The sequence below is a fragment of the Tachyglossus aculeatus genome, chromosome 14, assembly GCF_015852505.1.
Source record: "Tachyglossus aculeatus isolate mTacAcu1 chromosome 14, mTacAcu1.pri, whole genome shotgun sequence".
Taxonomy (NCBI): Eukaryota; Metazoa; Chordata; class Mammalia; order Monotremata; family Tachyglossidae; genus Tachyglossus; species Tachyglossus aculeatus.
Genome location: NC_052079.1, coordinates 58,455,010 through 58,479,365, shown reverse-complemented (window position 1 = coordinate 58,479,365; position 24,356 = coordinate 58,455,010). Strand labels below are relative to the sequence as shown.

At 55.1% G+C, this 24,356-nt stretch overlaps 2 protein-coding genes across 4 annotated transcripts in view; one reads left to right on the top strand and one right to left on the bottom strand.

Annotated features, from left to right (window-relative positions):
- The window catches only part of PRR5 (proline rich 5), a 32,372-nt gene extending 23,360 nt beyond the window's left edge, over positions 1-9,012 (top strand). Inside the window, 3 exon segments of the mRNA XM_038756605.1 lie at positions 8,130-8,265; positions 8,442-8,718; positions 8,720-9,012. Coding sequence (XP_038612533.1) covers positions 8,130-8,265; positions 8,442-8,718; positions 8,720-8,864 — 558 coding nt within the window. The 3' untranslated portion in view covers positions 8,865-9,012.
- Positions 9,013-12,464: 3,452 nt separating this feature from the next.
- PHF21B (PHD finger protein 21B) overlaps positions 12,465-24,356 on the bottom strand; it is a 60,461-nt gene continuing 48,569 nt past the window's right edge. For 2 of the 3 annotated variants that reach the window (XM_038756916.1, XM_038756917.1), the window contains 7 exons: positions 22,954-23,030; positions 21,304-21,358; positions 19,613-19,635; positions 17,017-17,175; positions 15,684-15,762; positions 14,582-14,685; positions 12,465-14,310 (listed from right to left, as the gene is read on the bottom strand). In XM_038756916.1, coding sequence (XP_038612844.1) covers positions 13,825-14,310; positions 14,582-14,685; positions 15,684-15,762; positions 17,017-17,175; positions 19,613-19,635; positions 21,304-21,358; positions 22,954-23,030 — 983 coding nt within the window. In that variant the 3' untranslated portion in view covers positions 12,465-13,824. Of the gene's footprint in view, positions 14,394-14,581; positions 14,686-15,683; positions 15,763-17,016; positions 17,176-19,612; positions 19,636-21,303; positions 21,359-22,953; positions 23,031-24,356 lie in introns of all 3 variants that reach the window. The other variant, XM_038756918.1, reaches the window with a different exon arrangement.

The following is a 24,356-nucleotide window of genomic DNA, read 5'->3' as shown; positions in this document are numbered from 1 at the left end:
CACTTCATGCTCATCTTGCTCTAGGAGAGATGTGCTTCCCTCTGTTTGTCTGACCCTGCCACTCTCTGGCTCCTGTGAGGGCCCCAGGCCCTCTGCAGGGATGGGATTTGGGGAAGCAGTGCAATTAATAGGAATAATAGTCACATTTGTTCCACGTTTGCTAATTGTTCTGTGGACATTAGGGGCACTGGTCTCGCAGCAGTCCATGTACCAGGGTCGGGCAGCTCATCCTGTGGGAGAAAAATGTTGTAGCCCAATGGAAGAAGGGCTGAGAAGTGTGCACACCCCTCAGTGCTGAGGGTCGGTGAAGCTCCCCCCACATGCTAACGTTGGCAGTAAGGTTGATGCGATTATGGTGGTGGGAGTCTATTGGGGAAGGCTTCCTGAAGAAGATGGCATTCAGGAAGCTGTGTGGCCTTGCAGAAGGAGCTCGGGCCTGAGAGTCAAAGGACCTGGGTTCTAATTTTGGCTCTGCCACTTGTCTGCTGGGTGACTTTGGGCAAGTCACTTCACTTCTCTGGGCCTCAGTTCTCTCATCTTTAAAATGGGGAGTAAGACTGTGAGCCCCATGGGGGACATGGACTGTGTTGTATCTAACTAGCTTGTATCTACCCCAGCCCTTAGTACAGTGCCTGGCACATAGTAAGCACTTGATAATAATAATGTTGGTATTTGTTAAGCGCTTACTATGTGCCAAGCACTATTCTAAGCGCTGGGATAGATTCAAGGTAGTCAGGTTGTCCCACGTGGGGCTCAGTCTTCATCCCCATTTTACAGATGAGGTAACTGAGACACAAAGAAGTTAAGTGACTTGCCCAAGGTCACACAGCTGACTAGCGGCAGAGATGGGATTAGAACCCAGGAAAGGGAGCTGTCGGCGGGAGTGGGGACCAAAGCTGAGGGGATGGAGGAGGGAGAGTAGAGAGCGAGGTACCGAGAGTTGGGCAGCAGAGTGTCCCGGGGGGCTGAAAGTTGACCCCTTGGCAGAAGGAACAGGCAGGGGTTGTGGCCCGAGGCCCCAGCTCTGACCAAGGAGCAGATGGATCATATGTGCCAGTCCCAGCCTGCTGCTAGTTCATTCAATCATATTTATTGAGTGCTTACTGGGTGCAGAGCATGGTATTAAGTGCTTTGGAGAGTATGATAGAACAATAAACAGATACCTGCAGCCAGACAGCCCATCTCCCATCAGACAGGTAATAGGGGTGGCAGACAGAGATTGGTCAGACCCCGACCTCCCCCCAGGTCTTCCCCAGTCCCAGCCTGCTTCTAGTTCTGCCCACTTCCTGTTGGACAGGCCCCCGCCCTATCCTTCCCAGCCTCAGACCCTGGTCAGGGCCCGGGAGCCCCTGGTGCCCATGGCGTATGATGCAGGGGATTGGCTCGAAGGGACATGGGTCCGGCCTCAGATACCAGACCAGCGGCCGGGCCCCTCTCTTCACCAGTCAGTCAGGCAATCGTATATATTGAGCACTTACCCTGTGCAGAGCACTGGACTAAGCGCTTGGGAGAGTACAGTAGAACAATAAACAGGCACATTCCCTGTCCACAGGGAGCATACAGTCTAGAGAGGGAGACAGACAAGAGAAATGACTACATGACAGATATGGACATAAGTGCTGTGGGGCTGGGAGGGGAGGATGAATAAAGGGAGTGAGTCAGGGCGACACAGAAGGGAGTGGGAGAAGAGAAAAGCAACCACTCCCTCTGAGCCTGGTCTGAGTGGACAAAAGTGGACAGATCGCAGAGGGGGGAAAACCCAGGAGACAGAGGTTCTCATTCCTGCTCCGCCCCCAGCCTGCTCTGAGACCTTGGAAAGGTTGTTCAGCCTCTCTGAGCCTCATTGTCTTCATCTGAACAATGGGGAAAAGACCCCTACTCTCCCTTCTTCTTTGACTGGGAGCTCCGAGCTGAGCAGGGACTATGTCCCATCTGATTTTCCTGTTTGTCCCCAGTGTTCAGCAGAGTGTTTGGCATGCAGGAGGTTCTTAATCATTTCCCTAATTCGAATGCCAGAATCTGGTCCCACCCAGAGACTGCTCCGGGTCCGGGGGTGGCCCCGGGGATGGGCCCAGAAGTTGCTCGCTCTCTCCTGGCTCTGGGGCCCGGCCGCTCCTGGCCTCAAACCTTTCCCGTCATGGTCCGACCGCAGAGGACGGTCCGGGGCTTTCCGCTGGCCAGCATCCAGGGCTGCTGCGGCTGGACCGAAACCACATCAAGGACGTTTTCATTGGACTGTGCCCCGGATACGGATTCTGTTGTTCTTCAGCTGCCGCTGCTGGAAACCGTGAGTCACGGAGCCCAGCTGTCCCGGGGCCACAGGAGGCCCCACGGAGAACACACAGCCCCACGTCTGCTTTCCTGTCCCCTCTCGCCTGCTGCCACTCCCTCTCTCTCCTGCCTCTCCCCTGCCTCCTGCTTCTTGTCTCATCCCACCTCTCGCCTCCACCTCCCTCTCCCCTTCCCAATCCCTTTCCTGCCGCCCCCTTTGGCCCCCCACCCCTCCCTTCCCGGCTCATGTTTCCCTCAGTCTCCTGACCATCAGCTTCCAGCCACCTGCCCAACTGCTGTCCTCATCGCGCCTGTCTGCTCTGTCCTCCCAGCCCTCCCCAGCTCGCTCTTCACTCCTCCCAAGCCCACTTTGCTCTAGACTCTTCCACTCCCCTCCCTTTCTCCCAACTGGGGCTCCCTCCCTGATGGGCCCTCCAGCTCTTTCACATCTTCAAGATCTCTGAAACCCCACCTCCTCCAGGAAGCTTTCCCCCATTAATTCCAACCCCACCCCACACTGCCTCCTTTGGCCGTCGGGATCTGCCCCCATCCTCGGCACACTCACACAGACACTCACACACTCTCAAACACACCCCAGCCCCCCAGTATTGAGAACCAAGAGGTAATTTGTGCCTGCCTGCCCCCTCCATTAGACTGTAAATTCCACAAGCCAAGAGGCAGAGTGGCCTAATGGACAGAGCCTGGGCCTGGGAGTAAGAAGAACTTGGATTCTAATCTCGGATCCGCCGCTCATCTGCTGGTTGATCTTGGGCAAGACACTTCACTTCTTTGTGCTTCAGTCTCCTTATCTGAAGAATGGGGATTCAATCCTACTTCCTCCTACTTAGGCTGTGAGTCCCATGTGGGGCAGGGACTGTGTCCACCTGATTGTCTTGGACCCACCCTAGAGCTTAGAACAGTTTCTGACACATAGTAAATGCCACTATCATCAAGAGGCCAGCAAGGATTTGGAGGGGAGTAGGGGGTAGAGTTTTTTCCAAGGCACTCTTCAGGGCACCCAACAGAGTGCTTAGCACACAGTAGGTGCTCGGTAAATCTTGACAATTGATCAACAGGAGGCGGGGGGGACAGCTGTAACCGTATCCTGCCTTAGGGAGTGTCCTTCCAAAGCCTTAGATGTTGCCATCTTGTACTTCCCAAGCGCTTAGTACAGTGCTCTGCACACAGTAAGCACTCAATAAATATGATTGATTGATTAGAGCAGAAGAGGCGGGGGCTGGGGTGGCCGGCTGATTCCGGGACACCCGCGGCCTGTTGGCCTGCATGGTAAGAGATGAGGTTCCCATGGTGAGGGGATGCTTGTGTAGGCTCATCGTGGGCAGGGAAGGAGTCTGTTAAAGTGTTGTTTCATATCTCCCAAGTGCTTAGTACAGCACTCCGTGTACAGTAAGCACTCAGTAAATACGGTTGATTAATTGGTTGGTGCAGTCAAGGAGAATCTGCTGTCTCCACCATGGGGCGGCCAGCCGGGTGTGGCAGTGCGGACTGTGCCATGGGTGGACCCCTGGGGACAGGCCAGACAGAGTGGTAGGTGCCTGTCCAGACCTCAGATCTCCAAGGCAAACAAAATTATTCCCCACCCCACCACTAAGTATTCTTCACCTCTGCTCAAGCGTGTTTGTTTCCTTGGTCTGCTTAGTTCTCTGCCCTTGCCTCCCTCTTCTCGGTGGGCCAACCACAGGTAGTAGCGCCACTGGTCAGCTGTGTTCTCTTACCCACCTTTACCGAGTAGGTGGGGGCAGTGGAGGGGCCCGAGCCCCTGGCCTCCTTCCCTTGACCAGAAAAAGGGGAAGCGAAATTGGGAAGTGACCAAGATTGTGACTTCCTGTTCCAGTTTCGGCCCATCGCTGACACACAGTTAATATTTGAGGAGCAGCGTGGCCTAGTGGACGGAGCTCAGGCCTGGGAATCAGAGGACCTGGGTTCTAATCCCGGCTGTGTCCCCTGCTGTGGGACCTTAGGCCAGTCACTTTACTTCTCTGGGCTTCGGTTTTCTCATCTGTAAAATGGGGATCAAATACCCGGTCTTCCTATTCTTTAGAGAAGCAGCGTGGCTCAGTGGAAAGAGCACGGGCTTTGGAGTCAGAGGTCATGGGTTTAAATCCCGGCGCCGCCACTTGTCAATCGTGTGACTTTGGGCAAGTCACTTAACTTCTCTGGGCCTCAGTTACCTCATCTGGAAAATGGGGATTAAGACTGTGAGCCCCCCTGTGGGACAACCTGATCACCTTGTAACCTCCCCAGCGCTTAGAACAGTGCTTTGCACATAGTAAGCGCTTAATAAATGCCATTATTATTATTATTAGACTGTGAGCCCCTGTGGAGCAGGGGCTGTGTCCAACCTGATTATCTTGTATCTGTTCAAGTGCCTAGCATAGTGCTGGGCACCTAGTCAGCACTTAACAAATGGCCCAGAGGTGATTGTCAAGGTATCCACGGCCCGGCCCGGGCCCACCTTCCTTCCTTCCCGCCCGGGTCTCTGCCCGCAGCGCAGGGGGACTGGGGCTACGAGCTACGGGAACCGGCTGAAGCGGTTTCACTTTCCGGTACCTTCCGCCAGCTGCTTCCTGCCCCCGGCGGGGTCGGCCGCCTGCCTCCCCGCCATTGCCCCGGGCTAACAGATGCCAGAGTGCGGGATCAGCCAGGGATGGTCAGGCCCCAGGGTGGGAGTCGGTGGAGCCTGGTTTCCCTCGGTGGGATCTCGCTGGTGGGTGGCTCTGAGAAGGAGGGGACAGGCTCGATGCTGTCCACTGGACACCTGGTCCCTGGGAGCGGGCAAGTTCAAGTGGGTTGGTCCAGACCTTGTGAGTTGTAAACCCTCTAAGCTCGTTGTGGGTGGGGGAATGCACCTGTTACTATATTGTAATAATAATAATAATAATGACATTTATTAAGCGCTTACTATATGCAAAGCACTGTTCTAAGCGCTGGGGAGGTTACAAGGTGATCAGGTTGTCCCACGGGAGGCTCACAGTCTTAATCCCCATTTTCCAGATGAGGTAACTGAGGCCCAGAGAAGTTAAGTGACTTGCCCAAAGCCACACAGCCGACAATTGGCGGGGCCGGGATTTGAACCCATGACCTCTGACTCCAAAGTCCATGTTCTTTCCACTGAGCCACTATGCTTCTCTGCCTACCAAGTGCTTATTATTGTGCTCTGCACACAGTAAGTGCACAATAAATACAATTGACTGACTCGCTGGTCCCGGCATATAGCTATAATTCTATTTGTTCTGACGATTTTGACACCTGTCTGCACGTTTTGTTTTGTTGTCTGTCTCCCCCTTCTAGACTGTGAGCCCGTCGTTGGGTAGGGACCGTCTTTAATAATAATAATGGCATTTGCTAAGCGCTTACTATGTCAAAGCACTGTTCTAAGCGTTGGATTATATGTACTTCCCAAGCGCTTAGTACAATACTCTGCACACAGTAAGCGCTCAATAAATACGATTGAATGAATGAATACATACGATTGAATGAATGAATGAACACGAGAAAGCTGGTCCCTGGGGAACAGATAGGGGCCTCCTCCTAGTCCTCCTCCTCCCTCTCCCTCCTCCTCTCTCCTCTTCCTCCTCCTCTCTCTTCCCTCCTCCTCTTTCTTCCTCCTTCCCTCCTCCTCCCTCTTCCTCCCTCTTCCTTCTTCCCTCCTCCTCCCTCTTCCTCCCTCCCTCCTCCTCTTCCATCGACTGGACGGGGCCTGGACCTTTCCGACGGCGCGTTGCTGAGGCCAGGGCGCCACCTGGTGGCCGCCGTCCGAACCGCGGCTCTCCCCGCATCGCGCCTTCTTTTTTTTTATGGTATTTATTAAGCGCTTACCATGTGCAAGGCACTGTTCTAAGCGCTGGGGTGGTTACAAGGTGATCAGGTTGTCGCATGGGGGGCTCACAGTCTTAATCCCCATTTTACAGATGAGGTAACTGAGGCACAGAGAAATTAAGTGACTTGCCCAAAGTCACACAGCTGACAATTGGCGGAGCTGTGATTTGAACCCATGACCTCTGACGCCAAAGCCCGGGCTCTTTCCACTGAACCACGCTGCTTCTTCCCGGAGAAGGGGCGATCCACCCTGTCCGGGCCGGGTGGACCCCCGAACCCCCGATCCCCCGGCCCCACGGTGCCCGACACAAAGCCCGCCCGCGCCTCCCTCAGCTCTTCCGCACGACTACGTGCTCGAAAAAGTCAGGCCCCAGCACCAGGTGACACAGGCCCAGAGGACACCGGCCTGGAGTTTACACCGAATTAAGGTTCCACAAATCCCACCCCTCCCACAGGGAGAGGGACCCTAAGGGAGCCGGAGAATGGTGGGTTCAGACGAACGGGAAATATGGCTCTGTCAGTGCGGGGTGAGCACGGGGTGAGCATGGGGCCAGCACCGGCAGGTCCACAGCGGGTTGGACAGATTAGTGGACGGGCGACCGTGCTCAGTCGGTGGGGGAGAGTCAAGGGTGTTGATGGTGTGTGTTGGGTCCCTGGGGGAGACTCAGGGATGTTGGATGGTCCGTGCTGGGTCACTGGAGGAGAGTCAGGAGTGGAGAGGGAGAGAGTCGGGGTGAGGGCTGGCCTGGGCAGTACATTATCCTCTCCTCCTCCCCATCCCCCCCCGCCCTACCTCCTTCCCCTCCCCACAGGACTTGGATATATATTTGTACAGATTTATTACTCTATTTTACTTGTACATATTTACTATTCTATTTATTTTGTTAATGATCAATCAATCAATCAATCAATCAATCGTATTTATTGAGCGCTTACTATGTGCAGAGCACTGTACTAAGCGCTTGGGAAGTACAAATTGGCAACATTCCAGGCCAGGGGGATGACGTGGGCCGGGGGTCGATGGCGGGACAGGCGAAAACGAGGTATGGTGAGGAGATTAGCGGCGGAGGAGCGGAGGGTGCGGGCTGGGCTGGTCAAGGAGAGAAGGGAGGTGAGGTAGGAGGGGGCGAGGTGATGGACAGCCTTGAAGCCCAGGGTGAGGAGTTTCTGCCTGCCCAGAGAAGTTAAGTGACTTGCCCAAGGTCACACAGCAGACATGTGGTGGAGCCGGCATTCAAACCCATGACCTCTGACTCCAGAGCCCGGGCTCTTTCCACTGAGCCACGCTGCTTCTGTGTGCAGAAGCACCGTACTAAGCGCTTGGGAGAGGGCAATATAGTAGGCACATTCCCTGCCCACAGTTAGCATAAGGTCTAGTGGGGGAGACAGACATCAATATAAATAAATTGCAGATAAGTATATAAGCGCTGTGGGGACTGGGCACTTAGTATGTGCTGTCGGGCGGGGTGGTCGGTAAGTGCGGAGCATTGGGAGAGCTCTTGGGAGAGTCCACTACGACAGAATTAGGGGACAGATTCCTTGATTTTCTGCAGTCGATTGTCTGCTGGGTGACCTTGAGCGGATCATTTCACTTCTCTGGGGCTTAGTTCCCTCATCTGTAAAATGGGGATTGAGTGTGAGCCCCACGTGGGACAACCCGATCACCTTGTATCCATCCCATCCTTGTATCCATCCATATAATGATGTGGATATAGCTTTAATTCCATTTGTTCTGACGACTTTGACACCGGTCTACATGTTTTGTTTTGTTGTCTGTCTCCCCCTTCTAGACTGTGAGCCCGTTGTTGGGTAGGGACCGTCTTTATATGTTGCTAACTTGTACTTCCCAAGCGCTTAGTACAGTGCTCTGCACACAGTAAGTGCTCAATAAATACGATTGAATGAATGAATGAATGAATGATGGAGCCTGGATGTGCGTGCGCCACGGCAGGGAGGCGGCTGGGGCAGCAGCTTGGGTCCCCCCACGGATTGACCACCGCCTGGTTTCTCTCCTCCAGGGAGTGCATGAGTCCCAGGGTGTCACGGAGGAGTACCTGAAGCTGGAGACGCTGGTGCAGAAAGTAGTTTCCCCCTACCTGGGCACCTACGGACTCTACTCGAGTGACGGGCCCTTTACACACTCCTGCCTCCTGGGTGAGTCCGGGCCGGGCTGCAGATGGCGGGTGGTCCAGGGCGGGTGGCCGGGGTGGCTGGGGCTGGATTTGGACCCGGGACCCATGGAAAGGTGGCCGGTGAGGGCGGTCAGCCCCATCCCAAGCTGCCCCACTGGCCGGGCCCCAGGGTAACGGCTTTGTCGGGCCTGTTGGCAGAGAATCGGTTCTCCCGCCGCCCCAAGCCCGGTGAGGCATTGTCCAAGAGTGCCGTGAGCCGCTCTAAGAGCTACAACCACCCGCTGCTGATGCCCGTCGTGGAGTTCGAGGCCGAGGGTCCGGTCCCCAGCTGCGTCCCGGCCGGCCGGAAGCGCTCCCTGTCTGAGATGGCATCCTGCCCAGAGCTCCAGGCCCTGCCTCGCCTGCCCCCGGCCCCGCCCGGCCCAGCCCCCGGCCCCGACCCCCCCCCAGGACCCGACCCCGGCCCTGGGCCCGGCTCCGTCCTCCAGCCCCGAGCTCGCCGTGGATCGCATCCTGGAATCCCTTGACTCGGAGGTGGATGGGATCTTCATCGACTTCAGCCGGGGCCGGTCCGGCCCGGCAGAGGTCTGCCTGGATGGGGGTCGGCAGAGCGTCGTGTGAAGGCGGCCCCGGCCGGACTCTAGTCCGCACCTGTGTGCACGCAGCTCGGCTGATGCACGGAGACGCTGACGTGTGGATGCACCGTGGGTTGGGGTGGGGGGAACAGCAGAGCACTGTGCTGGGCACCTGCTGTGGGCAGAGCACCATACTGGACACCTGCTGTGGGCAGAGAACCGTACTGGAGACCTGCTGTGGGCAGAGCACCGTACTGGGCACCGGCTGTGGGCAGAGCACTGCACTGGGCACCTGTGGTGGGCCAACAGGCAGAGATGGATACAGGAAGCACCTGGGTCTTCCAGGGAGCACCGGATCCTGGCATTTCACCCCCAAGCAGCTCCCCTTCCTCCGATGCCCAGACCCGGGCCATGAAGAAACTAGGACGGAGGGTGGACAGCTGTCTCCTGGCCCAGCCCTTGCCCTCCGGTCAGGCCTACAGCTCGGGCCTACAGGGGCATTGCCCTGGGGAGAGGCAACCCTGGAATTTCACGTGTTTACGCAGTTCCTTCTGCTCCCAACCTGCTCCCAAGGAAGATCGGGACTGCCTGGGCCTGTGTTCCCCTGTAACAGAAACTCCTGGATTTCCTGTGGAAATTTCAATTAAATCCCATTTGTGGAAACACCACCCAGGATCTGCTCCTCCCCCAGTGCACTGACAGATGGGGTATCATGCTGGGCCCTCAGTTGGGAGAGGGTTATGTGCTGGCCACCTGCTTGGGGCAGAGCACTGTACTGGGCGCCTTGCTGGGTGGAGAGCGCTGTACTGAAGGCTTTGAAGGTGGGAAGAGCAGTGATCTGTCTGCTATTAAGGGGGAGGGAGTTCGAGGCTGGAGGGTGGGTGAAGGTTTGGGGGGTCCACAGTGAGAGGGACAAGAATGAGCCACAAGGACTAGGAATTACCAGTCTCCAACTCTCCCTCACTCCAGCCATCCCCCAAATCTGGATCTTGGCACTTTTGGATGCCACCAACAGGACTTTGCCAAAGAGTCCTCCTCCTCCCCCTTTGGGGTGGGGGCTGTGTCCGATCTAATTATCCTGTAGAGGCCTCTGCCCAGTGCGTGGCACATAGTGATTAACACACCACCAGTATTATTACTATTCAATACAGTTAGTACTTTGAAGATGGGGACTAAGATGGTCTAGAGGAGAGGAGGGGCAGGAGGAGGAGAAGAGGTAGGAGAGAGAAGAGAGAGGCGGAGAAGCAGAGAGAGGAGAGAAAGGAGCTGAGGAATGAGGAACAGAGAGAGAAGGCGAGGAGGAGGAAGGGAAGGAGAGAGAGAAGGGGAAGGGGAGAAGCTCGAGTCTGCCCCTGTAGTGCCGGGCATCTGTGGACAGACACAAACCTTTTCTGGAATAATCAGGAAGAACCCTGTTCCTGCCTCATTTCACTGAAGAAACAAATCAACAGCGGCATTTCAGCTCGGTCAGATATTGTTCCCAAATCCCGGCTCCAGCCTCCCCCTCTCAGGACCCAGATGAGCTGAGTCGCCATCCCAGGCTCAGGAAGCGGAGGGGTCGCTCTGTCCATGGGCCCGGGAGCCTCTCAAAGCCTTTGATGAGGAAGAGCGGACAAGGGCCGAAATCCCGGCCCTCCCACCCTTGGTTCATTATCCTGGAACTAGGAGATTTGACGTTCCAAACTTCATAAACCTTTCTAGAGGCAAACGGAATAAAAGAAGGAATAATACACCTCAGATGGGCTTCTTTCCTTTTTCCTCATTATTTTTTGTGCTACTGTGAAGTCTTTGAAATGCAAAAAGAGTCATTGTTGTAGCCACAGAAGGCAGTGACTAATGAGGTGATTATTGATTAAAGCCCTTAGAAAACCCCAGAAGCAAAAGCTTGTGAAAGAACACAGTATTTCTATTATTTCTCTTTCCCCTGCGTCTGGCCCCTCTTTTTTACGGCATTTGTTAAACGCTTACTATGTGCCAGGCACTGTACTGAGCGCTGGAGTAGATACAAGGTAATCAGGTTGGACACAGTCCCTGTCCCACGTTGGGCTCACAGTCTCAATCCCCATTTTACAGATGAGGTAACTGAGGTGCAGAGAAGTTAAGTTCATTCATTCAATCGTATTTATTGAGAACTTATGGAGAGCAGAGCACTGTACTAAGCACTTGGGAAACTACAGTACAATAAACAGTGACATTCCCTGCCCACAACTAGCTTACAGTCTAAGTGACTTGACCAGGGTCCCACAGCAGACAAGTGGCAGAGCTGTGGAATTAGGGCCCAGGTCCTTCTGACACCCAAGCCCGGGCTCTAGCCATTAGACTATGCTGCTTTCTTTGCCTAATCAATCAGTCACTGGTATTTATTGAGCACTTATTGTGTTCAGAACACAGTACTCCAAGCGCTGTACTAAGTGCTTGGGAGGTCCAATATAACAGAGTCGGTAGATATATTCCCTGCCCACGATGATCTTACAGCCTAAACTACAGTCTGGGTTTCTCACCATTCCCCACTATTGCTTGATCGTGTGAATTTGATTGTGCTCAGATGACCCTCATCCATCTAGGGGGAAGGGTCAGGGGTATTTCTAGGACCCCTGGGTGGTGTGCAACCTTTAGTAATTAATCACCATCCTGTGGAAGAAGTATGGCCTAGTGGAAAGGGCACGGGCCTAGGAGTCAGAAGAACTGTGTTCTAATCCTGTCTCTGCCACTTGTCTGCTGTGTGACCTTGGGCAAGTCACTTCTCCATGCCTCAGTTACCTCATCAGTAAAATGGGGATTAAGACTGTGAGCCCCATGTGGGACAGGGACTGTGTCCAACCTGATTGTCTTGTATGTACCCCAGTACCTAGTACAGTGCTTGGCGCATAGTTAATAGTTAACAAATACCATTATTAAAAATAAAAAACCTGCCAGTTGGAGTGGGAGAAGAGCTTTATTGCCTATTTGTGTCTGGAAAATCCTTCCATCGGAAATCCAGCAGATTATCTAGTTCAGAGGAGGCAGATCTCCTGTTGCTGAACGTAGGCTTTCCACTTAGGGTAAGGAGGAAGAAAATGCTGGGAAAAAGTATATCTTATGGAACCAAAGATTGGTAGCCCATCGGCAAAGGTGGCATGGGAGGGTGAGAGACCACCAGCCTGTCGGCGAGAAGGGAGTGTGCAGGGAAAAACCGGGCTTGATCTTTATACTACTGACGGGCTGCTGGGCACCTCCCTGGGCAGAGGGCTGAGTGCTCTATGGAGAAGGCTGGCACTGAGGGGCCACCTGGATGAGAGGGATGGGCATGGCAGTGAACTGGGAAAATATGTGGCCAACGTAGGTGGGGAAGACTGCAGTGGCTACGGAGGCCATGGGTCCCGTGGTCATTGGCGGTTTCTGCAGGTTCTAGAAGATCATGAGCTTTGTCGGTGGTGAGGAGTCTGCTACCCCCACCCTCGTGGAATATGGATGGCAGCAAGGCAGCACCCCCCTCCTTAGCAGCATTACATCCCCCCGCCCAGGCCAAAAGGTCCTCTCGAGACCCCTTTAGTGGGCCAGGCTGCTGTCGAGTAGGGGGTTGCCCCTCACCCCCATCCCAGTGGCCCCCAAGACAGACACCAAGGCCATCGGAGCTATGGAACTGTCAATCGAGTTTAATGCATCATCGAGAAGAACACTACATTGGCATATTTAAGACAAACACTGCTTTTTGTTCCTATGCACACACTATCCCCTGGACAGGCCCCTACTCCATCACCTCCAACAGTCCAAGAACTTCCCTCGGCCTCAACCGCGGCTCCCCACTGCCTTCTGACCGGCTGCCCCGGCCCTGTCCGGATGCCTGGCCAGTGCCCGGGGACTGACCGGTGACCGGGGAGCCGCGGCCCTGGCCCCATTCGGATGCCTGCCCGGTGCCCGGGGTCCAGCTGCTCCCTTGTGTTTCTCCGTTCTTTGTTCGTCCGTAAAAGAATATAAAAATCTGGTTTGACCCAGCGTTTGGGTATTAAAATAGATTTGTCTAGTTCTGCACAGTTTCTCCCGGAGTTGTGAGAATGGGTGGAGGGGCCCCCCGGCACCGAGCGAGTTGGAGCTCGGGGCCGGCCGGGGGAGGGGGGCAGCACGGGGGCCTGGCTGGGGGTGGGATGGGCGGCAGTGCTGGTACTGAGATGCTGATGTGAAAGAGGAGCTGAGAGGCCTCCCTGGGCCAGGCCAACCTGCTGATGCCTGAGCACGTGGACTGGTTGGTCCCGCTTCTCCGTCCACCAAACCCTGGGATATTCTCCCTCCCCTGAACTGGGCCTGATCCACTCTCGGCCGCCCGAGGTCTGTCCATGCCACCCGAGGTCTGTCTGCGCTGCCTGAGGTCACCCTCTCTCTCTCTCTCTCTCACACACACACTTTCTCTCTCTCTCTCCCTCCCTCTACATTCCACCCGTCACAATAAAAACGCAGTACAAAAATGTAAAGTTCTTTTTTGGCATAGTGTCTGTACTGGCGAGGCGAGAAAAGGAAAGCAAACAGACTAGATCTATTGGCTGTTTTTTAAGAAAGAAGGGTTCCCAACCCCAAAATCGAATGGTAAAAATCCCCCACCTACAGTCTCCACCCGCTGGCTCCTTCCCCACCACCCCACTTCCCCCCTGTACACAAACTCCCAGGGGGGCAGAGCCCAACTGTGCAGCCGGAAAGGGGTCACTGGCGGAGTCAGCCTTGTTCAAATGCTCCAGGTTGCACGGATGGATGGGTGGATGGATGGACGCCGGTGCCAGCAGGAAAACCCCTCCGGATCCCCAAGCCCTGCTCTGCCTCGTGCCCACTGGCGGCAGTGCCGGCCTAGGGAGACCCGGCAGCCCCACACTCCTGTGGGGCTCCTCCTTGAGTGCCTAGGATGAGGGCCTGCTGGCTGGGCAAAAAGCGGGGGCAGACCAGCTGATGGCCACTGGATTGGCAGGTGGGGAGGGGACCCCAGGTAGCTGTTTCCTGCCCGACCCCTTCCACCCTCCACACTGCCCTCAGGCCCGTGCCTACCTCTGCCAGCCAATGAGCTCTACCGTCTCGGGATCCGGCACCTGCCCTTGAGCAGTGGACCCCTGCCAAGACCTCTCCCCCATCTGGGTGGTCCCCACGCTCAGGCTGGGGCAAGCCAGCAGACGCTCCCTGGTGAGGGGGAGGTGATGTGCTGCAGCTAGACAGGGCAGGGCACCGTTGCCGCCCCCACCAGCAGCAGCTGCGAGGCCCAGGCCAAGGACGGGGGCCACCCGAAGTTCCCGCCGGTCACTCGGCCCCGCGCTCCGTCCCCCGTGGGCAGGGGGCCGGGTCAGTTGCTGGCCTGCGGCGGCTGCAAGGCTTTGTGCAGGGCCATGGGGGCGGGCGGGGTCTTGATCCAGGGTCCGGGCAGCAATGAGGAGGAGGATGAGGTGACGGCAGAGGAGGAGGAGGACGACGACGAGGAGGCGGCGGCTGTGGTGGTGGTCATGGTGAGCTGGATCATGTGGTCGCTGTGGATCAGCCTGAGGAGGGTGTGGAGACGGTCCAGTGAGGATCGAGCCCCCTTGCGCTGGGCCAGCAGGCCGGTCTGGAGTTCCAGGCATCGCTGTCGGGGAGACGGGGGCGCTGAGCACGGGGCCTTCCCCCTTCCGCTGGGCTTCCCCCTACCCTGCCACCCGCCACGGGTCCGAGGCCCGGCTCCGCCCCGGCCCGCTGTGTGCCCCCGGGTGGGGCTGTGAGTCTCTCTGGGCCTTGGGCCCTGGGCCCCCGGGGTGGGTCGCGTGGGCGTCTGACCTGGACGGCTCCGCCGAGCAGCCGTGCCCGCTCTTCCAGCTGCCGCTGCTGGCTCTGCAGCTCGCCGCCCCTGCCCACCAGGCGCTCCTTCTCCTCCTCTTTGGCTGCAGAACACGGGGCCGGCCGCTGAGCGGGGGGTGGGCGGACAGTGGTCCCCTGGCCCCTGCGACCCTTGACCCTCCCCTCCCACGCCAGCCCTCGGTGCTCCGGCACACCCCCCATCTCCCCGCTCAGGAGCAAATCGGGCATCTGCTTGTGCTCACTCGTCGGGCCAACTCGGGCCCCTTGGCTTCAATTGCCAGCAAAGGCCAACCTCAGTGTCAGCCACCCCAACGGCCTCCCCCATCCACCCAATCAATCATCAATCATATTTACTGCACGCTTGCAGTGTGCTGATCACCGTATTAGGCGCTTGGAGGAGTTTGATTTAACAGAGTTGGTAGATGTGCTCCCAGCCCACAAGGTCACTGTGGGCAGAGAATGTTTATTATTATATTGCACTCTCCCAAGCGCTTAGTAAGGTGCTTTGCACGCATTAAGAGCTCAATAAATATGATTGAATGAATGAACAAGGACCTGGGTCTTCCACTTGTACTGTACACTGACGAGTGCCTTCTGCTCACTAGAAGGGCCTAGTACAGCACTCCAAACTGACCACTGTAGTGGACACCTGCTTTGAGCAGACAGGTGGACTGCTAGGCTCCTGCATGCAGAGCGCTAAACTGGGTGTCTACTGTGTGCAGAGCGCTGTACTGGGCACCTATTGGGTGCAGAGCACTGTATTAAGTGAGTGGGAGAGGAGAACAGTAGCCAAAGCCCAGGCCCTTCTGGTCTGCTCAGCTACTAACTACCCTCCTACCCTTGGGGGGCTCCCGGGGACTTCGAAGCGGGACTATGAGAATAGAATCTGGGGTTCAGGGTTGTGGACAGTTGGGAGCATCTAACCCCCTCCAAGCCTATAGAGGCTCTTCTGAGGCTCTTCTGTATACTCCTTCATCAGGCTCATCCCCCTGACCGCCCCTCCCCCTGGCCTCATGCTCTCTCTGGAGCCCGGCCCACCTCCCACCCCGCCTTGGTTTCCAGGGGTGGCTGGAGTCATTACCTGATTTGTGGGTGACGTACGAGTGAACGATGGCCAGAGTCCCAGTCCAGGGCTCCGTCTCATCTTCCTTCTTTAATGCCTGAAAATGGGGACCGGCAGAGAGTGAGGCAGGCCCATACGCCCTCCCCCACCTAGCCCCAAGGCCTGCCTGGCCCTGGAATGGCCAAGAGAGCTAGTTGGCTCCTGGACCACTCTTTGGTCAAGAGGCCTGTGCCCCAACGCTGACACTTGCACCGTGAGTTGTCCGTGTTGTGAGTTATCCGTGCTGTGGGCCACCTGCACTGTGGGTTATCCATGCTACGGATTATCCTGTCTGTGGGCTGGCCTCACTGTGGGGTCTCCTCACTGTGGGTTATCCACCCTATGGGCTGTCCACACTGGATGTGGGCTGACTGTCTGTGGGCTGTCTGCACTATGGACCATTGGCACTGTGCCTGTTATGGGTAGGGACCGTCTCTATATGTTGCCGATTTGTACTTCCCAAGCGCTTAAGTAGGCGCTCAATAAGTACGATTGAATGAATGATTGAATGAATGAATGAATGAACTTAGGCTCTGGGAGTCGGAAGGACCTGGGTTCTAATCCCGGCTCTGCCATTTGTCTGCTATGTGACAAGTCACTTCACCTTTCTGGGCCTCAGTTACCTTATCTGTAAAATGGGGATTAAGAGTGTGAATCCCATGTGGGTCAGGGAAGGTTAGGCCTTCCCAGACTGAGCCCCCTTTTTCCTTTCCTCCTCCCCATCCCCCCCGCCCTACCTCCTTCCCCTCCCCACAGCACCTGTATATATGTTTGTACAGATTTATTACTCTATTTATTTTACTTGTACATATTTACTATTCTATTTGTTTTGTTAATGACGTGCTTCTAGCTTTATTTCTGTTTATTCTGATGACTTGACATCTGTCCACATGTTGTGTTTTGTTGCCTGTCTCCCCCTTCTAGACTGTGAGGCTATTGTTGGGTAGGGACCGTCTCTATATGTTGCCAACTTGTACTTCCCAAGCGCTTAGTACAGTGCTCTGCACACAGTAAGCGCTCAATAAATACGATTGAATGAATGAATGAATGAATGAATGAATGGTGAAATACTGCCCATTGGTGAGCCATCATACTTCCTCCCTCCCACCCTTCTTTCCCCTCTCACCACTTTCCCTTCAGCTGCCCTTCTTATCTTTCCCCTGGCCTGTCCTCCCACCTCTCCTTTCCTTCTCTCTTCTCCTGGATCCCCTTCCCCCGCTGCATGCCTCGGTTCCCCTGTCCCATCCCCCATCCCTCACCCCTCTGCTCCAGGCCCCCACCTCATGCCCCTCGCCCCGGCACCCCATGGTACCTGTTGCTGACAGGTTGGGCAACCCCACAGGCCCCTGGGTGCGGTTCTCAGCGGAGGGTCCAGGCACTGCAGGTGGAAGGCCCGGGGGCAGGTGCCACAGGGCTGCAGATTGGCTCCTCGCCTGCAGGTAGTGCAGTGCTCGTCACGCGGGACTTGGCTCTGCAACGAGGGAGGTGGGGGAATGGTTCACGGCCACCCCAATCCTGCCCTCCCCAACCCTCTCCCTGGCTGGCCCTCTGAGCTCCCCCTCCTCTCGCCCCAAGCCCCTCAAGGCCCCAGACTTTCACTTCCCAAGGTGGGAGGAAAAGGACCACAGTGAATCCCAGGCCCAAAGAGGTCAACCAGTCCGTCCCCCTGCCTCCAGGGGGAAATATACCATTGTCCATGTATTTCTCCACCCTCTTGCTCACGCTCCACAGAGGCAAGGAGGTCTCCCTCCACTCTAACTAAAGTCCCACCACATTGCCAAGCCAAAGTTCCCAAGTCAGGCAGCTAACGGCTGAGACACTGAGCCAAAGGTCCAACTTGTGGTAGTGACTGGTGACTGTGCTCTACCCTCATAAGGCATTCAGAACAGTGCTCTATCTTCAGTAGGCACTCAGCATAATGCTCTGCACTGAGGACATACCATCAACAACTGAATCATGTTGTTCAACAGGGGATAAGATCAAAGACTTGCTGTCCATTTACCAACTGCTCGAAGGGGCTTTCTACATTTCTACTGCTTCTCCTAAAGTTGGAAACAAGCTAGCTCAGCCACTCACTTGCTCTCAATACTTGCCTCACTAGCTCTAAATACACCACCATCACTCTCCTCTCTCTCTCCCCCAAACCCCGAGCACCATGACCAGCGCTTAGTACAGCAGCTGGCACATAATAAGCACTTAACAAATACCATTTTTAAAAAATAAAAAAACAAAAGCAGGGGAATCCCAGGGCCCATTCCACAGAAAGGATAATTCCACAGGACCTCCAGTGACTGTCCCATCTGCAGTGCCGGAATAGGCCCAGCATAGCCAGAGCCACCAGGCTCTATTGGCTGGTGTCAGAAGACCCTGCCCCACACTGGCTGGGTCTTCCCCTTCCTTTGGTGCAACTGTAAGAGCAGCGGAGAAGAGGGAGGTGAGGGAATCCACTGGAATGTCTGTACTACAGGTCACAAAATGCTGTGGGACCTGAACTCAACTCGTACAGTGCACATTCTGGATCAGAAAGAGAGGCCCAGTTATTAGACTGAGCCACCCGGCTAGGGGGTGGGACAAGGGTGGCTGGTTGCAGCTGACCAGTGAATCCAGATCTGTCCCAGGTCAACTGGGGCCCAAGGTCAGCCCAGCTCAAACCCTATAGCTTCAGTTCTGTTTCCTGGGGTTTGCCCAAGGGGGTGGGTCTTTGAAATAGATTTTCAGCAGCACCCCCAACCCCAGAACAATTCTTGGCCCTATCGGATGGGGTAACACAGAGGCCAGAGGAGACCCTGACCCTGACTGAATCTCTTCCGTTTCTAGACTGCTTGGTAGGGGTGTTTCAAACATACGGGTAAGAACCTGGTTGCTCTTTGCTAAGATGTCCGCCTATGCAGGGATCTCTGAGTTGAAAAGCTCCTGGTTCCGAGGCTGGCCCTGGTTCATAGATTTCTCAAGGAGAAGCAGACAATATTCACGCCTAGGTCAGAGTCCTCACAACAGGGGGAGGGGAGTGGAGGGAGGATCTGGGTTTTAATTCTGGCTCTGCCAGTGCCTGCTGTATGACCCTGGACAAATCACTTTGTTTCTCCATGCTTAAGTTTCCTCATCTGTGAACTGGGGATTCAGTGTATGTCCTCTCTCCTGCTTAAACTGTGAGCCCCGTGTGGGACAGGGGCTGTGTCTGACCTGATTCATTCACTCATTCAATTGTATTTATTAAGCTCTTACCATGGGCAGAGCACTGTACTAAGAGCTTGGGAGTGTACAATATAAACAATCAACAGACACATTCCCTGCCCACAATGAATTTACAGTATAAAGGGGATTAAACTGCATTTACCCCAGCACTTAGAGCACTGCTTGACACACAGTAATCATTTAGTACGATGATGATAATTATGATGCCGATGATGATGATGATGATGAATCTGCCCCCGAGTACATCTGTGGCAGCCTCCGGGGATGTGGCAGGGCTGCCTGGGACAGGGAGAGAGAAGGAAGGTCCCGGCTGCCCTTTCCGGAACTGGCCAGAGTGGCAGGTTACTTCCAGTTAACCACATGTCTGGACCCACTGGGTTCACCCCTGCTGGCCTGGCCCGGCTGCTGGCCTGGCAGGGGACAAAGCTCTGACCGTATCTGGTTTGGGGCCTATGCACAGCCCCCACCTATTTTCCAGAGGCCCCTGCCATTCACTGGCCCCAACCTGTTTCTGGAGGCACAGCGACCCGGGGCTGGAGCTATGGCTGGGGCCGGGTGCCATCACCCTGGGGCCCCCGGGGGACACTCTGGGGCCATGTGGTGTAGTGGCTAATCAGGGGAGAGGCCCAAGCAGAGTCCCGCCCTCCTGGTGGGCCCGGCCCCCAGAGACTGCCCCCGCTGCCCCCGCCGCCGGACACTCAGGGAGAACGTACCTTCCAGCAGGGATCCTCATTGGCTGGCACGTGAAGGAAGGGCAGAGAACATGTTAATGGGTTGGAAATAAGTGCAACCAGTGGCAACCCTCAGCCTCACTGTAACTTGAGCGGAGGGGGAGAGGGATGGGTGTGGGAGCAGGGACAGGGGTGGGATGGAGTGGAGCGGGAGCAAGGGCAGGATGGGAGTGGGAGGAGGAACAGAATGGAGAGGGAGCAGGTGTGGGGGTGGGATGGAGTGAAGTGGGAGGAGGAACAGAATGGGAGTGGGAGCAGTGGCAGGATGGGAGTAGGAGCAGGATTAGAATGGAGAGGGAGCAGGTGTGGGGGTTAGATGGAGTGGAATGGGAGCAGGAACAAGTTGGAAGTGAGAGCAGGGGCAGGTTGGAATGGGAGCTGGTCCAGAGGTGGAAATGGGATAGGAGCAGAAGCAGTAACAGGATGGGAGCAGGAACAAGTGGGGGTGGTGGTGGGGTAGCCAGAATGGGTGTGTGATGAGAGTGAGACCAGGAGCAGGAGCAGGAGTGGGAATAGGGACGGATGTGGGATGGAGCGGGATGTAGAAGGATGGGATGAGGGCAGCCCATTTTCTGTAGCTACTGTAGAGGATTTACATTTCAGAAGGTATATTCATGCCACTGGCTGCCTTAGCCTTGTTCTCCATCCTGCTCCCACTATTTCTAAATCATTGGTGTTGGTCTTCCCCAGGAGGGTGCGAACTCTTGGAGGCCAGAGGCCATACACCCTGCTGCTGCTGCAGTTGCTGAACTCCCCCAAGGGCTCAGTAAAGTGCCTAGTCCTCAGTAGGTCCTCAGTGTGTACCAGTGACTGAATCAGACAAGAAAAGCTGAGGCAACCAGCTGATTACTGGCCCCGTTCCGTCAATCGATCAGTCAGTCAATGGTATTTATTAAGACTTACTGTGTGCAGAGCAATGTACTAAAAGTTTGGAAGAGTACAATAAAAAAGGAGTTGGTAGACAACCTTCCAGTCTAGAGGCCAATTCCTTATGGAACAAAGATTTTGTCAACTATTTTGCGGGGACTCTCTCACTTGTCACCTGAATCACCCAACATCCCCTGCTGCTCCTCCCTGTTGGAGAGGGCATTGCTTGCTCTCCGCTGGGCTGTCCCAGGGGTGGCTGTCCAGCAGCATTAACTGGACCGTGGCTTTTCGACCTGATTCCTGATCCATCCCCTCCCCAGCCAGGAGACACGTGCTTATTTGACCGCCCTGGGTCTGCCCCCAGCACTGGGCACCCAGTGGAAGCACGGCAGAAGGGGTGGGAGTGAGGTGGAGAGGTCAGGGGAAGGCCTGGGGAGGAGGACGGGAGCCAGATGGCTGCTGGGAGCCGGAGTGATCGGGACCATTGGGAGAAAACCTTTGTATGACACACAGCCCACTGGGCCGAAGCATTTGGGAACAGGGGCTCAGGAGGGACCCCAGAGTCCACCGCTCCCTGCTCATTGGTGTCCCCATAAGTCGGGCTGGGGAGGGTAGGGGGAAAGGGACCGGGTGTCCTTGCCCCGGGCATGGCTCTGCACCAGTGGGGAGGAGGGGCGGAGCGCTGGCACCCACGAAGCTCTGGACCCTCCGCGGGCCCCAGTGGGCACCGAGCACCCCGACCCATGCTGGCTCGGGAAGCCCAGACCCCCGCCGGCAGCCCCGGGGTCCTGGATGGCTATGCTCACCTCTGGCAGGCAGGAACAAGGGGCTGTTCAGGTAGCTGGGGGCCAGTCGCTTCCTCTGCAGGGAGAAAAGATGGGGAGACTCGGGTTAGGGTGGAGGAACTTCATGAAGGGTGGAGCCCCCCCAACCGCCCCCTTGGGCACCATCCCTTGAGGGTGAAAAATATGCTTCAGGGAAAGCGCTTAGCACAGTGTTCTGCACATAGCAGGCACCCAGTACAGCACTCTGCACACAGGAAGAGCCCAGTAGAGCACTCTGCACACAGCAGGTGCCTAGAATAATGCTTTGCACACAGCAAGAGCCCGGTATAGTGCTTTGCACACAGCAGGTGGGCAGTAAAGCACTCTCCACACAGTAGGAGTCCAGTAATAATAATAATAATGTTGGTATTTGTTAAGCGCTTACTATGTGCAAAGCACTGTTCTAAGCGCTGGGTAGAGTGATCTGCACACAGCAGGCACCCAGTACAGTGCTCTGTACACAAAAGACTAGAGAGCAGAGAAGACGGAGGAACATATTCTTAACAGAAAAAAGCTGGTAGCCGTCAACCACCTGCTGGATGAATCCCGGTTACAGCCCTGTCTCTTGACTTCCCATCCGTCTGATCCTGCCCCTGCACCCTCCCCCTGACTCGGGGTGTCAGCGTCCTGGTCAGGGGTTGGGCCGGAGTCTGAGGTGGAGGCCAGGGTGCTGCAAAGACCGGGGCAGGGCTGTGGAGGAGGCTCAGAGGGCTAGGGTAAGCAGGGGTTTCAGACCCTTGACTACAGAGATCTCAGACTTCTGCTGGCCCTTGGGAGTAGATGATTGAATCTTTTCTTCCTTCTCCTCCCTCTTCCTCCATAACTAATAATAATTATGGTACTTGTTAAGTGCTTATTATGTGCCAAACATTGTTCTAACTGCTGGGGTAGAAACAAGTAAATTGGATGCAGTCTCTGTCCCACATGGGGTGCACACTCTTAATGGCCATTTTCCAGATGAGGTAACTGAGGCCCAGAGAAGTGAAGTAACTTGCTCAAGGTCACAGAGCAGACATGTGGCAGAGCCAGGGTTAGAACCCAGGTCCTCTGATTCCCAGGCCCATGCTCTATCCACTAAGCCATGTTGCTTCTCCTTCCTCATGTCTCCTCCTCATCCCTCACACTTCATCCAACCTAGGATCCAGCCTTAGACTCTGTCTGTTGTGACTTTATCTTCTGGAAGGTACCACAGAGGATGCTGAAGCTTTGCTTTATTTTATTTTATTTTATTTTATTTTATTAATGTTATTTGTTAAGCACTTATTATGTGCCAGGCATTGTACTAAGCACTGGGGTAGATACAAGCTAATCGGGTTGGGTACAGTCCTTGTCCTACATTGGCCTCTCAGCCTTAATCCCCATTTTACAGAAGAGGGAACTGAGGCCCTGAGAAGTGGAGTGACTTGCCCAGTGTCAACCAGCAGACAAGTGGTGGAGCTGGGATTAAGCCCAGATCCTCTGGCTCCCAGGCCTGAATTCCTTCCACTAGGCCATGCTGCTTCCCCATCCACGCCTTTTTGGGAACAAGGGGCGTGAGCATTTTCCAACCTGCTCTTCTCTGAAGGAAGCAGGGTATTCCCACAATGGGATGGGATGGGATAAGAAGGAAGGAGGGAGGGAAGGCAGCATTACCTCAGAGTCCAGCAGCCCGCTGTAGGCTGGATTTGCCGTGCTCCTTCGCTTCCGCTCATGGCGCTTACTCTGGATCTCTGCAATCACATAAACAAACATGCTTTGGGTCCCTTGCATTGGGTAGTTTGCACTGGGTCGTTTGTATTGGGTGCTTTTCATTGGATGGCTTTCACTGCAGTTTTACATTGGAGGGTTTTCAATGGGTGGTTTTTATGAGGTGGTTTTCATTGGGTAGCTTGCACTAAATATTTTTCTTTGGATGGTGTGCATTGGTTGGTTTTCTCTAGACTGCCAGCTAGTTTTTGCTTTTGCTTCAGTGGTCTTTGTTAAGTGCTTACTATTTGCCAGGCACTGTTCTAAGCATTGGGGTAGATATAAAGTAATTAGGTTGGACATAGTCCAGGTCCCTAATGGAGCTCACAGTCTTAATCCCCATTAGACAGATGAGGGAATTGAGGCACAGAGAAATTAAATGATTTGCCCAAGGTCACACAAGGAATGTGACTACAAATTCTGACATACTGTACTCTTCCAGGCACTTAGTACGGTGCTGTGCACAAAGTAAGCTCTCAATAAATAGCATTGATTGATTGATTGGTTTCATCCATTCAAAGATAACTCAGATGCCAGACTCAACAGTCTCCAGACTGTAAGCTTTTTGTGGGCAGGTAATGTGTCTGTTTTATTGTTATATGGTACTCTCCTAAGTGCTCAGTACAGTGCTCTGCACACAGTGAGTGCTCCTTAAATACAATTGAATGATTGGCTGACCCACCCTTGGTGTGACCGAACTCCCAATAACCCCTGGGGTGCTGGGCTCAGTTTTGGCTACCACAATTCAACTGGACCATGGCAGGGCAGTTCTCCAATGCTCCCCTGGGCTTCCTCAGAAATCCATTTAACTGGGGGGCCTTGGGGGCAGGGCTAGATCCAGGGAGTCACCTTTTTGGGTCTCCTCTGGTGCGACTGGGAAGGCTCTGATTGGGCCTAGACACAGGATGAGCAAGGCCTGGGTCCGCTGGGAAAGCAAAGCGCAAAGCGGGCTCAGAATGTCCAATCCAGAGCTGGCAGAACTGCAGGGCTGTGATGCCCAGGGTGGTGTGGAAGTGATGGTCCAATGGACTACTGGTCACAGGTGAGAGCCTACGGGGGTGTCTCTGCCTGCCCGCTAAGAGACCTGGTGCTTCTGGCCAACGGGGATTGCATCACAGGTGGCAGAGTTGCTTGATGCCTCTCTCTCTCTCTTGAGTGGAAAGGGTTGGGGATGGGATCCTGATCCAAATATGACCATGGTCCGGTGGACAGACTTGAATTTGGGGTGAGGAGTGGAGGGGCCCCGGAATCTAGTCCCAGCTCTGTCCCTGGCCTGCTGGGTGACCTCGGGCAAGTCATTTACTCTCTCT